The 16,378-nt window shown below is 34.6% G+C and overlaps 1 protein-coding gene across 29 annotated transcripts in view; it reads left to right on the top strand.

The window, feature by feature from the left end:
• The window catches only part of LOC139977145 (uncharacterized), a 98,658-nt gene that overhangs the window by 70,535 nt on the left and 11,745 nt on the right, over positions 1 to 16,378 (top strand). For all 29 annotated transcript variants that reach the window (XM_071986287.1, XM_071986264.1, XM_071986263.1 and 26 more), the window contains 10 exons: positions 1,129 to 1,251; positions 1,435 to 1,560; positions 5,030 to 5,164; positions 6,008 to 6,172; positions 7,390 to 7,542; positions 8,403 to 8,522; positions 9,737 to 9,988; positions 10,756 to 10,875; positions 12,371 to 12,490; positions 15,487 to 15,600. In XM_071986287.1, the coding sequence (XP_071842388.1) occupies positions 1,129 to 1,251; positions 1,435 to 1,560; positions 5,030 to 5,164; positions 6,008 to 6,172; positions 7,390 to 7,542; positions 8,403 to 8,522; positions 9,737 to 9,988; positions 10,756 to 10,875; positions 12,371 to 12,490; positions 15,487 to 15,600 (1,428 nt within the window). The remainder of the gene's footprint in view (positions 1 to 1,128; positions 1,252 to 1,434; positions 1,561 to 5,029; positions 5,165 to 6,007; positions 6,173 to 7,389; positions 7,543 to 8,402; positions 8,523 to 9,736; positions 9,989 to 10,755; positions 10,876 to 12,370; positions 12,491 to 15,486; positions 15,601 to 16,378) is intronic.

Below are 16,378 nucleotides of genomic sequence, written 5' to 3'. Positions count from 1 at the left end.
TTTGATTGTTACAATTGATATTTGATTGAGATAAAACAGAATTGCATTGAATTATCTGGGATCATGTTTTTAAGTTATCAGATTTCACAATTCTTGCCTTGGAAATAACTCTGTTAAATATAAAGAAATAGGTGCTAGAGTTGTAACCTTATGGATTCTCCATTTGACTGCAAATGTAATATTCAATAGTTTTCCTATTAGGCCCTTTGCTAGAAAGCAAAACAGTAGAACACTATATTAGTACAATATATCATATAGTATACATGGTTTATTCATGCGCTATTATACAATGATGTTATATAGTAAAAAGACAGCAAAATAAATATATTCTGTAGCATTAATAAGTCCCTCAGGTTTTCCTCTTTAATATGTACAAATATGTACAATAGTATTGTGCGACACTGGCCAATGTGCGATTGCCAATATTAAGGGTTGTTTTTTTGGGGGGTGGGGGAGGGGGGGTTCTTGCTTGGCCAAGCAGGTCATGCTATTTGGTTGTGTCCGAACAGCAAATTTCATTGTCGGAAAATATGCCAAAATAACAAAGAATGATTAACATGCACACTGTGGGAGAGACATATTTGTTTGGTATATAGAACACCAGCCTCGGGCAAGTAGAACTCTTCTATTATGTGGGTTTTATGCCTACTATTTTTGTTTTATTTCAGTATCGCCAAATTGATTGAGGGTGATACCAATTCAATCAGCTTACCTTTTTGGGGGGTATTTAGTTAATACATTGCAATCTGACTTTGATTTCAACAACTAGTCATTCACCTGACAACCTCCAAAGATGATTTTGGTTGTCTTGATCAATGGGACGACAATTAAAACTTTATCCTGCTTTTAATTGTGGGTAGGTAATGGTAGAAATTAGATGAAGCAGCCAAAAAATTGTTTGCAGACAACGAGTGAGTAGTGCATGCCATATATCATAGGGTATTTCATCAGTGTGTTACAAATATCAAGTTTACAATAAACCGGTCTTTACTAAAATAGCTTTGAAAACTTAATTTATTAGGTGGCTGTGCTATTACTGTTTTGAGAGTCTTCTGTGTGACTGTTACACGGCTCCTGGTAGCCACCTCCATATCTGTCTTATCATGTTAAACCTTTTGTACTTTATAGAATTCGACCCATGTTCAAGGTTTCCATGCTTAAATGGCGGTGCCTGTACTAACATTGCTGAATCCTGTGCCAGTTATTCCTGCCAATGTACCGGCTGCTTCACTGGATACAATTGTCAAACTTGTAAGTATGAAAATATGAGAGTTGGTGACCACTTAATCGGGACTAGGTTGTCTAAAAAGTGGGAATGTTTAGTAGGTTTGTTAAAAGAATAGAAAAGAAACAAGTGCAGTAAAATTGCTTTAAGGTCTGACACAGTTTGATGATATGATTGTTACATACTAAGTTTGACCTTTTTTTTTCTAGTGATCCCTGATCCATGCGTGGCTTCACCATGTTTGAATGGTGGAATATGCCAGAGGGTTGCAGGAACATGCTTCGGTTATACCTGTAGTTGTCAAACTGGATTTGGTGGTGTACTATGTGAAAATAGTAAGTGTTCCCTTTTTATATTTAGATTCATTTAGTTTATGGCATAACATGTGTTATTAATAGTGTTTGAAATTTTGTGTAGCCCTACTTCATTACTAATGCAGTTCTTAAATTATTCAAACAAACCACATCCTCACATCATAGGTAGTTGCACATCAGTTACTGAAACTACGTTCCATAAATGGGATTGCAACCAGTATGCCGTTATGTAAATACATTCCGGCAATACTTCCCATCTATCAATGAACATTTCGTGGTTATTCTGTGAAAACATTTTTAAACTGTATTAGTTTGGTGTACTAGTGTTATGTCTTAAAGTTTTGTGACATATCATTGAATTAACTCCCCCTGAGAAAGAGTAAAACCAGTAATGTGTACTATATAGACAGAGGGAGTTTGACCAACAGACCACAGGGAGTATGGCCAATAGAGGATACTCCCAACAGGGAGAATTATGATCACTGCAGGATGCTCTCAACATGGAGAGTATGGTCAATAGAAGTCACTAAGAGCAGGGAAAATAATGATCAATAGAGGACACTCCCAACAGGGAGAATTACGATCAATAGAGGACACTCCCAACCAGGGAGAATTATGATTAGTATGTGATGCTATTAATAGGGAGAATTATGATTAGTGCAGGATGCTATTAACAGGGAGAATGATGATTAGTACAGTATGCTATTAACAGGGAGAATTATGATTAGTACAGGATGCTATTAACAGGGAGAATTATGATTAGTACAGGATGCTATTTACAGGGAGAATTATGATTAGTACAGGATGCTATTATCAGGGAGAATTATGATTAGTACAGTATGCTATTAACAGGGAGAATTATGATTAGAACAGGATGCTATTAACAGGGAGAATTATGATTAGTACAGGATGCTATTATCAGGGAGAATTATGATTAGTACAGTATGCTATTAACAGGGAGAATTATGACTAGTACAGGATGCTATTATCAGGGAGAATTATGATTAGTACATAATGCTATTAACAGGGAGAATTATGATTAGAACAGGATGCTATTAACAGGGAGAATTATGGTTAGTACATGATGCTATTAACAGGGAGAATTATTATTAGTACAGGATGCTATTAACAGAGAGAATTATGATTAGTACAGGATGCTATTATCAGGGAGATTATGATTAGTACAGGATGCTATTAACAGGGAGAATTATTATTAGTACAGGATGCTATTAACAGGAAGAATTATGATCAGTACAGGATGCTATTAACAGGGAGAATTATGATTAGTACAGGATGCTATTAACAGGGAGAATTATGATCAGTACAGGATGCTCTCAACATGGAGAGTATGATGAGCAGGGAACTTTGGGCCAATAGAGGACACTCTGCACACAGAGCTTATGACTAATATAGAAATCAACAATTAAATTAGAGAGCAGTATAAACAGTAAAGGATACTCTGGATAGTGAAAGTATGATTCTATAAGATAATTTGACCAAGGGAGTATGACCAATAGAGAAAACTCTTGGCAGAGAGATTGTAATCAATGGAAAATAGCATCTAATAGAGGATATGCTGTGCAGGGGAGTATGTCCTATTATGATACTCTGGGTGGGGGAGTGCACGCAAGAAAGTATACTTTTGGTAGGGGAGTATGACCAATTAGAGATACTCAGGACAGGGTGAGTATGACCAAGTGGAGATACCCTGGAAAAGAGGAGCACATCCAATTAAAATACTCTGGGTTAAGAGGAAAATCAGGCAGGGTGAGTGTGACCAATTGGAGATACTCCGGGGAAAGAGTATATCCAATTACATATATTCTGGGTAAGGGAGTTCTAGCAATAGAGTATACTCTGGGAAAGGTGAGTATGTCCAATTGGAGATACTCTGGGAAAGAGGAGTATATCCAATTACATATATTCTGGGTAAGGGAGTTCTAGCAATAGAGTATACTCTGGGCAAGGTGAGTATGACCAATTGGAGATACTCTGGGAAAGAGGAGTATATCTAATTATATATATGCTGGGTGGGAGGAGTTCTAGCAATAGAGTATACTCTGGGCAAGGTGAGTATGACCAATTAGATATATTCTGGGAAAGAGTGGTATATCCAATTAGATATATTCTTGGTAAGGGAGTTCAAGCAATAGAGTATACTATGACCAATTAGAGATAATCTGGGAAAGAGGAGTATATCCAATTAGATATATGCTGGGTGGGAGGAGTTCTAGCAATAGAGTATACTCTGGGCAAGGTGAGTATGACCAATTGGAGATACTCTGGGAAAGAGGAGTATATCCAATTAGATATATGCTGGGCCGGAGGAGTTCTAGCAATAGAGTATACTCTGGGCAGGGTGAGTATGACCAATTGGAGATACTCTGGGAAAGAGGAGTATATCCAATTAGATATATGCTGGGTGGGAGGAGTTCAAGCAATTGAGTATACTATGACCAATTAGAGATACTTTGGGAAAGAGGAGTATATCCAATTAGATATATGCTGGGTGGGAGGAGTTCTAGCAATAGAGTATACTCTGGGCAAAGTGAGTATGACCAATTGGAGATACTCTGGGAAAGAGAAGTATATCCAATTAGATATATATGCTGGACGGGAGGAGTTCTAGCAATAGAGTATACTCTGGGCAGGGTGAGTATGACCAATTGGAGATACTCTGGGAAAGAGAAGTATATCCAATTAGATATATATGCTGGACGGGAGGAGTTCTAGCAATAGAGTATACTATGACCAATTAGAGATACTTTGGGAAAGAGGAGTATATCCAGTTAGATATATGCTGGGTGGGAGGAGCTCTAGCAATAGAGTATACTCTGGGCAAAGTGAGTATGACCAATTGAAGATACTTTGGGAAAGAGGTGTATATCCAATTAGATATATGCTGGGTGTGAGGAGTTCTAGCAATAGAGTATACTATGAACAATTAGAGATACTTTGGGAAAGAGGAGTATATCCATTTAGATATATGCTGGGCGGGAGGAGTTCTAGCAATAGAGTATACTCTGGGCAGGGTGAGTATGACCAATTGGAGATACTCTGGGAAAGAGGTGTATATCCAATTAGATATATGCTGGGTGTGAGGAGTTCTAGCAATAGAGTATACTATGACCAATTAGAGATACTTTGGGAAAGAGGAGTATATCCAATTAGATATATGCTGGGCGGGAGGAGTTCTAGCAATAGAGTATACTCTGGGCAAGGTGAGTATGACCAATAAGAGATACTCTGGGAAAGAGGAGTATATATCTAGGTATATTCTGGGTGGGGGAGTTCTAGCTATTGAGTATACTCTGGGCAAGGTGAGTATTACCAATTAGAGATACTCTGGGCAAGGACAGTATAATTAATAGAAGATCCTCTTGGTAGAGTATGATCAATAAAGGATAATCTGAGCAGCTAAATGTGTAGCCATTCAGATTGATCAGGTATCACTCTATGAAGTATCACATTATTTATTCATTATTTTCAGATGTTGCAGTTGTTAAGAACCCTTGTAATACCTTCCCATGCATGAATGATGGTTGCTGTGTCTCCCTTGGAAACAATAACTACAAGTGCATTTGCAGGAATGGATACACTGGTATACTCTGTGGAGAGATAACAAGTAAGTTTCCTCACAAATTAATGGATCGGTAATTATCTTTCTAATAACCCTTGCAATAGATTCCCACAATGCCTTGGCTGAAGACAATGATTTCCTTTTGATTTTTCAACAACAATTTGAAATTTGTGTCTGCCATTTGTTTTATCATTTAGAAATGAACTTTTTGGAAGACACCGTTGTCATCATCAGTAGGTATAACTGCGTCTCAAAAGCTAATGGGTATATAAAGTGAAGAGACATGTGAACACATATGTATATGTGACTTAATGATTCCATAGATACAACAACATAACAAGCTACATCATCAGCAATTCTGGAGGTAATAATAATGGATCATCCGTAAGGGGAAAATGGGATATGACAAAGATCCAAGGTATATTTCAGTACAGCTCCAAAATATAAAGGACAGAATTTATAAAGAACAACAAATTCAGTTATGTACAGACCTTTATTTTCTGAAAACAACATTGGACAAAAGTTTTGCCTTGGTGTGCAAAACACAATATTTATTTCACTTTTAAATATAATTCTACTATTATGAAAGAAACTCATCCAATCTACAATTTTTATTTGTGCAAAATGTGTCAGAATTATGTTTTAATGTCAAAGATTCCAGTAAGATATTATCAGTGCAAATATGTTGATATGAACCTGCAACAACTTAGGCCTGCCACTACAAGGAAGCATGTATACCCCACAATTTCTTTGTTCTTGTGTGATGTAATTGTAGAGATTATTAAGGAAGGTATTGATGAAATGTGAATATTTATTTTACATGCTGAAACTGCAATGATTGTATAGAACTGATTACATATATTTCTTCATTTTCTTCTGTTTTTACAGGCAATGTCATTATAAACAGTGACTCCTGCAGAAACAACCCATGTACTAATGGCGGAACATGTTACAACAGCTACAATAGTAATACCAATAATGTTGTGTTTGTACCACAATACACCTGTGCCTGTCAACCAGGATTTGTTGGACAAAATTGCCAATTCCCTGTGGGTAAGACAATGATTATTTTCTCTTCAAATCTTTGAAACAGGATAGGAGTGAAGATCCTGAGGCTTTGCCATCTGATGCAGTCTTAAAGGAGCACCTGCTTTTCATTTTCAGTATACTGTTTGCCAGTGATAGTAATATTGATACATTTATGAAGGAACGAAAGGAGATGACAGAATTATCACTATATTGGTCATCCCTGTAGAAGCAGAAAGAAAATCCTGAAATTTTAACTGGAAGTCTTTTGAATGGGATTAGATAAAACATTCATATGGTAATGGGGTGGATTTTCATGAGAATCTGACAAAGAGGACAGTGGTTCTCTGGCATGGGTGAGAGGTGAATAAACTTGAACACAGGAAGTCAGGAACTAATTAATAATTAAACTTTAATAAGGCAAAGGGGTGATGGCAAAAGCTATGAATTGCCACAACAAAACATTCCACAAAAGTTGTGGGACCGAATTTTCCAAGAATTCTACTTTAAAAAGTTATAAGAGCTGGCTGTCCAGTGATTAGGTTTTGTAATACATGATTTTAAAATGTAACAAACTTTTGCAAAATTGTGATCTATGGTGTGATGAGAAGGCTAATAATATGGATAGGATATTTTGTTTTTGTGACATGTCAGGTACCAACTGGACAACACCAAAAAGTCTAACCATTTGGATTTCAAAAACACACAATGAGAATGACTAACATGTTAGAAGTCTTTTTTAGCACTTAAGTTTGTCATCATTTTCCTTCTATTTTCCAACTGTTGGCTTGCTCTTCCTAACCTTTTTCTCTAACATAAGCATGTCCCAATTTTGATGACCTGTCATATCAGACCTGAGATTACTAAATACCTCTTCAAGGGGAAATCCCCTCCAGCAGCTTCGTATTGTTTATAACTTTCTCAAGATCTGAATCATTCTTGTATTAATTTTGGATAGTATCCTTTACATAACATTACAAAACAACCTTTTTTTTTGGCTTGTTTGAAGCTAGCAAAGAAGATTGACAATGTGCCCTGCATACTGCTGGATGAAAAAACACATTGACAACACACTGCTATCTTATAATGCACATGACCATGGCATCTATGTATCTCCTTAAAATTGTTGATCTAACTTCCACATTAGCATCTGTTCCTGATTGTGATCTCCGCGTGTTTTGTCGTTTCTTTCCCTTTTATCTCTGATATGGTCATAGTTTCTTTTTCTTTCTTTTTTTGGCCAGCTAACTTCCCACAATTTGATATTTGTACTTCTACTGGAGTTTTTTGCCTGAATGGTGGAACTTGTCGCAATACTTTTTGCAGTGCCACCAATGATCTTGGAGTTTTCTGTGAGTGCCCAGCTGGCTTCCTTGGTGAACGGTGTCAGATACAAGGTACGTGCAGGGAAGGAACACCCAACAAAAACAGTTGTGCTCATGTTAAACCTCAGTTTAAATTGATCAGCATTTTATCTTTCAATCTGAATTCCCCCCCCCCCCCCCCAAAAAAAAAAAAAACTAATTTAGAAATGAATCAGCAATGATTAAAATATGCCAGATGTACACATTAGACAAAAACTGTTTCTTACATATTGTGACATGCTTATAATAAGAATAATAATCATAAGATACTTTAATGAGATATTTATAAGGTAATGATATGTAAATGCTAATTAATGATATTTTAAATATATATATACTGTATGAAAGGAAATGGTTATGTAAAAGATAAGGCCTAGAATTTCATTATAATATACTGGTTAAATTAAAACTCCCCACTTGAAGTAATACAAAAGCAACATAACTTTTGCACTGATAGAATAATGCCTAGGCCTATTTTTTCTTCTGACAAACAGTGAAATGCATTGGCATTTAGCCATCTAACTTCAAGTTTGAGCTCTGGAGGTAATATCAGATAACAGAAATGATAATAAAATAATAATATAAAATATATAATAATATAAAATATATAATAATACAACAGGAATGTATTAATTTAAAGACATTTACACAGAAATGGTATATATTCATGCTCCTTCGAGATATGTGAAGATAATGGGGAACATATTGCTCAATTGTATTACCGCAATATATTATAAGATGAAAAGCAAAGTGAAGAAGAATAATACTCATAAAGTAATAACATTGGTAGAATGTTATGAGTATGTTAAACTCTTCTACACATAGGTAATGTGTTACAAGCCTAAACATGTTATTGACATGGTTCATTAAAGTAAACGTTTACTTTTTTGCAGATGTTAATCGTTGTTCAAGCTCACCTTGCAGAAATGGAGGACAGTGTACTGCATTCAGTAAATTCTTTGTCTGCTCATGTGCTCAAGGATTTGGTGGAACCACTTGTGAAGTAACAGGTGGTGAGTAATTAGCTCATAATTGATATCTGAACCATTTCTGCCAAGTGCTACAACATAGAACACACAAATACAAAAGATGTTACTCAGGTATACTTATTTGATCAATTTGTTAGTTTGCATATGCTTTTGGATAGGGCGTTTCTGTGTAGGCTGCAGGCGTAGATAGCTTTTCAAAAGTGTGGGGGACAAAATGCTTAAATATACTGCTATGCCTATGAAATCTAGTTTAAGTCATAAATGGGAATGAAATATTCCAATTTTCACACTTTAGAAACTTTGTGTGAGGTCTCTCTACGTCGTTCTCCAAATAATCCCTGCTCATCATCACCCTTTTTCTCTCTTTCTTTCTCTCTCTCCATCTTGTTCTCCCTCTCTCTTTTATCTCTCTTTTTTGTTTGAGTGGGCGACCACCCCCATCGCTCCCCTGGCTACGCGATTGGGAAACGTCACTATACTCTTAGCTGATAACCCTATGTTCTCTGTTTTCATACTGCTTACAGTATATAAATGTATTGTTCACACTTTGTCTACAACAGTCCATGTATTTCTATATCATAATTATTAGATGATTCATTTTTTAAGTAAAATTGGTTATTTGCCAAATCAAATTTATAATTTGGATAAACTAAAAAAGCAAAAATGGTATAGCGATGGGAAATTGACAATTGGGTGCAGTTTTACGTCCTTTCAATTATTTTGTCTGAAGTAGACATTTTGGTCTGGGCTATTCTTTGAACAGTACAGTTTAAGCTATTTCAGTCTCTGATTTACTATAATTATGAATTTAAATAAATTTGTATATGAAATTCAGTTTCATCAAGTTAAGCTCCATTCATTCACCCACTACAACCATTGTTCCTCGGTTTTATTACTTTAATAAGTTTTAACCTGTATAGTTTTTGAAATGAAACCAGAGCAAATGATTTGTATGGTATTGTGGCATCTGAATGCCCCCCCTCCCATCCCCCCTGGTAAAAGATATGACTATATAAGGATTGCTACTAACTATGGGCTGGATAGCTCAGTTGGTAGAGTGTAGGGCATATAAGATCACTGGTTCCAATCTTCTTTTCTCTTTACCATTTGTTATATAATTTGACAGTTTGTTCTCATATTTCATTTTACTTATATTCCTTGTGATAGGGGCAGTTACTGGTTTTGTACAACAATTCTACATTTTATGCATTAGTTGATGTAATTACTTGGTTTTCCAGCGGACAACCAGGCGCCTGTCATTTCCAACTGCCCAACACAAGGTGTAACTGTCACAGCCAATGCTGGAGATGACTTTGCATTTGTCACCTGGCCAGATTTGATCGTAAATGATAACAGCGGCCATGTAAATCTTGTCAGCTCAAATGGAGCCCCTGGAAACTATCCTGTTGGTTCAAGAAATATTCAGTATGTCTATGCTGATGCAAGTGGACTATCTGCCACCTGTTCATTTGTTGTCACAGTGAATCCAGGTAATCATTATTTTGGAAATAAAGTTCCACTGAAAGCTGTATTTCTTTTCTTAGCTTTTTAAATGTTATATGCATTTTATCAGAGATCAATGTAATCTGACCTATTGTCTATAAATATATCCTTCCATTTTTAGCTAAATAATTTATCCTGCATATCTAAGATTAATTTAAAGCAAAACTTTAACTGGAATAGGACCTCTTCTGCTGTGAATGATTATTCAAGTTCACAGTAAGTGATCTCTGATATCATCTGAGCAAATGCTCCTGAGAAGCTAAAGTTGCTATTACAGATCTTCTTGCTGATTTATCTATAAAAAACCAGGTATATTTAGAATATTTGCTTAGCTGTCATGTTCTCTTTACCTCAAATTTCAACTTAATGTATCCTTTGTAGAAATATTCTCTCCCTCTGTGGATAAGTGATTGACAAACTATAAAGAAAAAAAAAGAAATTTTCAACTGAAGTATCCTGATGACATCAATCTTTTTGCTGTTGCCAAATCTGCATTTACGAAATACCACAAAATTTGAAGAAACCACAAAATTTGAAGAAACTTCATATCTTGTAGATAAAAAATGCTGTGAGGATGATTTTTTTTTTTTTTGGTCAGAAAATGTTCAGCAGCTTTGCCAACCAATCAAGTTAACCCGAAGATCTTTTGAACTCAATACCCAATATAACATTATTGATTGCAAGTTATTAACAATGTTCATTACAAGATGTAAACAATGTTATTTATTTTATGTGGTTTTACTCTCTTTTCAAGCTGCCTTCAACCCATGTAACCCCAATCCATGTCAGAATAATGCTTTCTGCTCAGTGAACGGTAACTCCTTCCAATGCGCATGTGTGGGTGGATTCACTGGTCCCACATGTACTGTTCCACGTAAGTTTTGTCAACAAATTTAGTTCTTGTAGCATAGACAGCTAAACTGGTAGATTGGACACTCTACACTACATAGATGGAAATGTAGACCTCTTCATTAAAGAAGTCATTTAAAGAATATTCCAGGTAAAAATTTCCTTTTGATGTGTTACAGAGGAACATAATCTTTTGCCTTCAATTCCTTATGCATGTACCATTTTGAGATATTAACAGTTGAAGTTTTCTGATATTCTACCAAAGGTGAACTTTGAACCAACAGGTGTGATGTCATAGTTGCACACTGACAAATAATGTTTGTACTTTCTTTATTTTTTCAGTCAATTGATTTGACCTAATAGACAGGGTTACTAGTTTGTCTAAAAGGGATGTGAAAGTTCATAAAATACCAATACCTATGGTAAACTCACTATAAGGATGCATCCAATTGTGGAGTACAAAATTAGACATAAATTTTAAAGGAAAACAAAACATTATTTATCAAGTGTGCAACAATGACATCACACCTGTTTGCTCCAAGTTCACTTTTGGTACGAAAGGTGACAACTTCAATTTTCAATACCTCAAATACGGTACATAGGAATTGAATGCAAATTCCACCAGCATGCTTAGATTGTGTTCCTCTTTAACATATCAAAAAGAAATTTTGACCTGGACTACTATGGCATGTATGCCAACTTACCTAGTCACTAACAGCAACTTCTTTTGTCTAACAGAATTGTGCAATCGGTTGTTTTGTTGTCCAAATTAAGTCATACACATGCAGTAATTCACATAAATTCTGCACAAAAAAGTTTTTGTATTTATTCAGGCCTGAAGAGAAAGGAATATTTTTTCCAGGAAAACTGTGTATGTTGCCGGCCAGACCTGACCACAGAGAGGAAATTGAAGTACTATTAAGTGTTCTAACCACCATGTCATAGTGGATGGTAGGACTTATGCGGCACTTGCAAATTGACACACCATGATCATTTAGGTTTTAAACAAGAAGAAGTGAAAGTTTATCACAGCTACTTTCCAACCCTTGTGATTGCTCTGATGAAATAATCTTCCCATTTCACCACGAAATATCAAAGTCTTCTTAAGTCATATATCACATGAGATAATCAGTAGGTTTCTTGAGCAGGAAAAATGTCATTGATTCTCATACCTGTTGATAATTTCTTAAATAGTAATAATTGCAAAGTGAGTTTAGGTCAACAAATCTGCTGCTCTTTCTCTGTTATCATCTTCAACAAGTCATTGTACATTTTCTCACTTGCTTGATATTTGTCTTAATTATTAGATCAACTATGCACAAATCATGTCTGTATCACCAACTTTGATTAATTTACTAACGTGTATTTCATATTTTCATTTCAAGTTCAATATTTTTACCCACTCCATTTCTTTTCCTTTCTTTCAGCTGTTGTTTTACCTTTGCACTTTTAAAACCTAAACTTGCTGTTTTCAGGACATTCCATCATGAAATCATTTTGTCTTTTGTACTTCACTTCAGCTCAAGGCAATCCATGCACAAATGTTGTATGTCAAAACGGCGGCACGTGTACATCAAATGGAGCTACCTTCACATGTCAATGTTTCGTCACATTTACTGGAACCTTCTGTGAGGTGCCAGGTAAGTCTACATGTATATATATACATAAAGTTTGTTAACAAACAAACTTGATATATATTCAATTAATACAGCCTGAACTAAAACATGGTAATCAAGTTTATACATTAGAGAGAGTCTGCCATTAGGAGTAACTTGAGTAACTTTAACTCATGTATGATAATGAAGGATGTTAAAGAATCTCCATGCTAAATAATGAATGAAACATGCTGACACAAGGATCATCCCAAAATTGATAACAGAAATATAGTAAGGGGAAGTATAAGAGGTTTCATTTGAATGAAGGTCAATTCAATTAATTATAGAAACCTTTACTACCAATATGACTACCAATTGATGTCAAATCAAATTTAATTTTCTATTCTCTTTATAATTCTCAAGTCATCTTCTCCTTTAAATGTAACATTGATTAAGTTTGGAAGACATGCTCATTAACAAAACTAACAAATTAAAAAACTAATTAACATTATTAAGTTTGGTAATTTGTTATGCAGCTTAGCTAGATCTATCATATGGTCTTAATAAGTTATTAATCTAGCCTGTGTATGGAAACAAATATAAATATCAATAAATTATATCTAGGTAGGATCTTTTATGTGATATACATGTTTCATTAACCTGTGAATGGATAAGAAATTAGTTGTGCTACTCAGATATATATATCTAGGTAGGATCTTTTATGTGCTATACATGTTTCATTAACCTGTGAATGGATAAGAAATTAGTTGTGCTACTCAGATATATATCTAGGTAGGATCTTTTATGTGATATACATGTTTCATTAACCTGTGAATGGATAAGAAATTAGTTGTGCTACTCAGATATATATATCTAGGTAGGATCTTTTATGTGATATTAATAACCTGTGAATGGATAAGAAATTAGTTGTGCTACTCAGATATATATCTAGGTAGAATCTTTTATGTGATATACATGTTTCATTAACCTGTGAATGGATAAGAAATTAGTTGTGCTACCCAGATATATATATATCTAGGTAGAATCTTTTATGTGATATACATGTTTCATTAACCTGTGAATGGATAAGAAATTAGTTGTGCTACTCAGATATATATATATCTTGGTAGGATCTTTTATGTGATATACATGTTTCATTAACCTGTGAATGGATAAGAAATTAGTTGTGCTACTCAGATATATATCTAGGTAGAATCTTTCATGTGATATACATGTTTCATTTAATAACCTGTGAATGGATAAGAAATTAGTTGTGCTACTCAGATATATATCTTGGTAGGATCTTTTATGTGATATACATGTTTCATTAACCTGTGAATGGATAAGAAATTAGTTGTGCTACTCAGATATATATCTAGGTAGGATCTTTTATGTGATATACATGTTTCATTAACCTGTGAATGGATAAGAAATTAGTTGTGCTACTCAGATATATATATATCTAGGTAGAATCTTTTATGTGCTATACATGTTTCATTAACCTGTGAATGGATAAGAAATTAGTTGTGCTACTCAGATATATATATCTAGGTAGGATCTTTCATGTGATATACATGTTTCATTTAATAACCTGTGATTGGATAAGAAATTAGTTGTGCTACTCAGATATATATCTAGGTAGGATCTTTTATGTGATATACATGTTTCATTAACCTGTGAATGGATAAGAAATTAGTTGTGCTACTCAGATATATATATATCTAGGTAGAATCTTTTATGTGATATACATGTTTCATTAACCTGTGAATGGATAAGAAATTAGTTGTGCTACTCAGATATATATATATCTAGGTAGGATCTTTTATGTGATATACATGTTTCATTAACCTGTGAATGGATAAGAAATTAGTTGTGCTACTCAGATATATATATATCTAGGTAGAATCTTTTATGTGATATACATGTTTCATTAACCTGTGAATGGATAAGAAATTAGTTGTGCTACTCAGATATATATATATCTTGGTAGGATCTTTTATGTGATATACATGTTTCATTAACCTTTGTATGGATATGAAATTAGTTATGCCTTCAACTTGTGCTACTCTGATATATATATCTACATGTAGGTAGGATTGTTTATGTGCTATTCATGTTTCATTAACCTGTGAATGGATAAGAAATTAGTTGTGCTACTCAGATATATATATCTAGGTAGGATCTTTTATGTGATATACATGTTTCATTAACCTGTGAATGGATAAGAAATTAGTTGTGCTACTCAGATATATATATATCTAGGTAGAATCTTTTATGTGATATACATGTTTCATTAACCTGTGAATGGATAAGAAATTAGTTGTGCTACTCAGATATATATATATCTTGGTAGGATCTTTTATGTGATATACATGTTTCATTAACCTGTGTATGGATATGAAATTAGTTATGCCTTCAACTTGTGCTACTCTGATATATATATCTACATGTAGGTAGGATTGTTTATGTGCTATTCATGTTTCATTAACCTGTGTATGAGATAACAAATTCTTTTTGCAACTCTGATATATCAGGTAGGATATTTTATGTGCAATACATGTTTCAGGAACTTTTCAGATGTGAAGGACCAGTATCATTTGCACATAGTTGATTGTGATACCAGTTGTAAAAATATGAATAGTATTTATTTCTTGATATTAATATGGTTCAAGAATTCTCTTTCCTAGTTGAGAGCAACTCTGTACCCTGCAGATGGAATAGTCATGACAGCTGTGGGTGGCACAAGAGCCTCTGCCACAGGAGCCTTACAATTAGAGCTATAATATTAACGTAATGGATAGGCATGATAAAGATATGATAACCTGGCAACTGTGGACTATCCTACACTGTTTTCTGACTGCAGTTTGAATATGTATTTCTGATCATTTTTGTCTGCCATTCTGTTTAAACTCACAGTGGACAATCTTGAACCTCTAACTTTCTTCAAGATCTTTCACATATATATTTCTTTGTATCTTTATATCTTAATGATTTTTTCTGGCATTAATGGTTTCTATATTTCCCAATCTCTTTGTCACTAGTTACTAATCCCTGTAGTGGATCACCTTGTCTAAATGATGGTGCCTGCACTGTTTTTGGTAATAACTTCCAATGTACGTGTGTCGGAGGATTCTCAGGCAATGTCTGTCAAACACGTAAGTACACCACTTGGTCTTCAAAGTACAGATACATAGATTCCAGAAATGCATCGCCACAGTAGCATCAGATAAACTGTAGGAAAATTATATAAAATTATATGGCCAACAGTGGATGGACAAAGGTAATTACACTGAAACAGATTTGAAAGTAAAATTTAGTTGTATATTCAGTAGTTTACCAATATCATGTTATCTTTCAGCTTTATCCAGATACCTGTAACATTAGTGTTTTTGTAGGCAAGATCAAACAATTTTAGCCTGACACTAAATCAATGTGTAGCCTTTGAAGAATCTGTGGAATGATATTGTCCAATCCCCTTTGAGTCCTATGTATGCTTTTTTGTTTTCTGTTTCTTAACATAAAGGTGGTTGATATCAGCTGTCTGTTTGGTGTTCACCTATTGGTAGTGATACAGAACAATGTGTTGAAACATATCTTTATGCCACAGACAGGAATCAAAATTATGAAATCTTGCTAATTTCTGTGAAAGAAACATAATCTCGCATGACATGCAATTTCATTATAATAATAATATGAATAAAGATTTTGTGGTTTGCATAAGTTCATGCCCCTCTTTGGAGAAATGTCCAAGACAATTGTATCGGACAGATCCTCGGGCATGTAAAATGCAGTGGGCAAGCACATTCGTGGTAGCCAGAAACAGACTCTGAGGCATGTACAGTTTGCATGTGAGAAAAAAGAGTATTACAAACGACTTGACCAAGGCTAAATTCATGTCTGTGCCACCAACTTTGATTAATTGACTAATGCATT

Source organism: Apostichopus japonicus, chromosome 12 (genome assembly GCF_037975245.1).
Source record: "Apostichopus japonicus isolate 1M-3 chromosome 12, ASM3797524v1, whole genome shotgun sequence".
NCBI classification, from domain to species: Eukaryota; Metazoa; Echinodermata; class Holothuroidea; order Aspidochirotida; family Stichopodidae; genus Apostichopus; species Apostichopus japonicus.
Note: the sequence above shows the minus strand (reverse complement) of the source record. Positions and strands in the feature narration are given on the sequence as shown.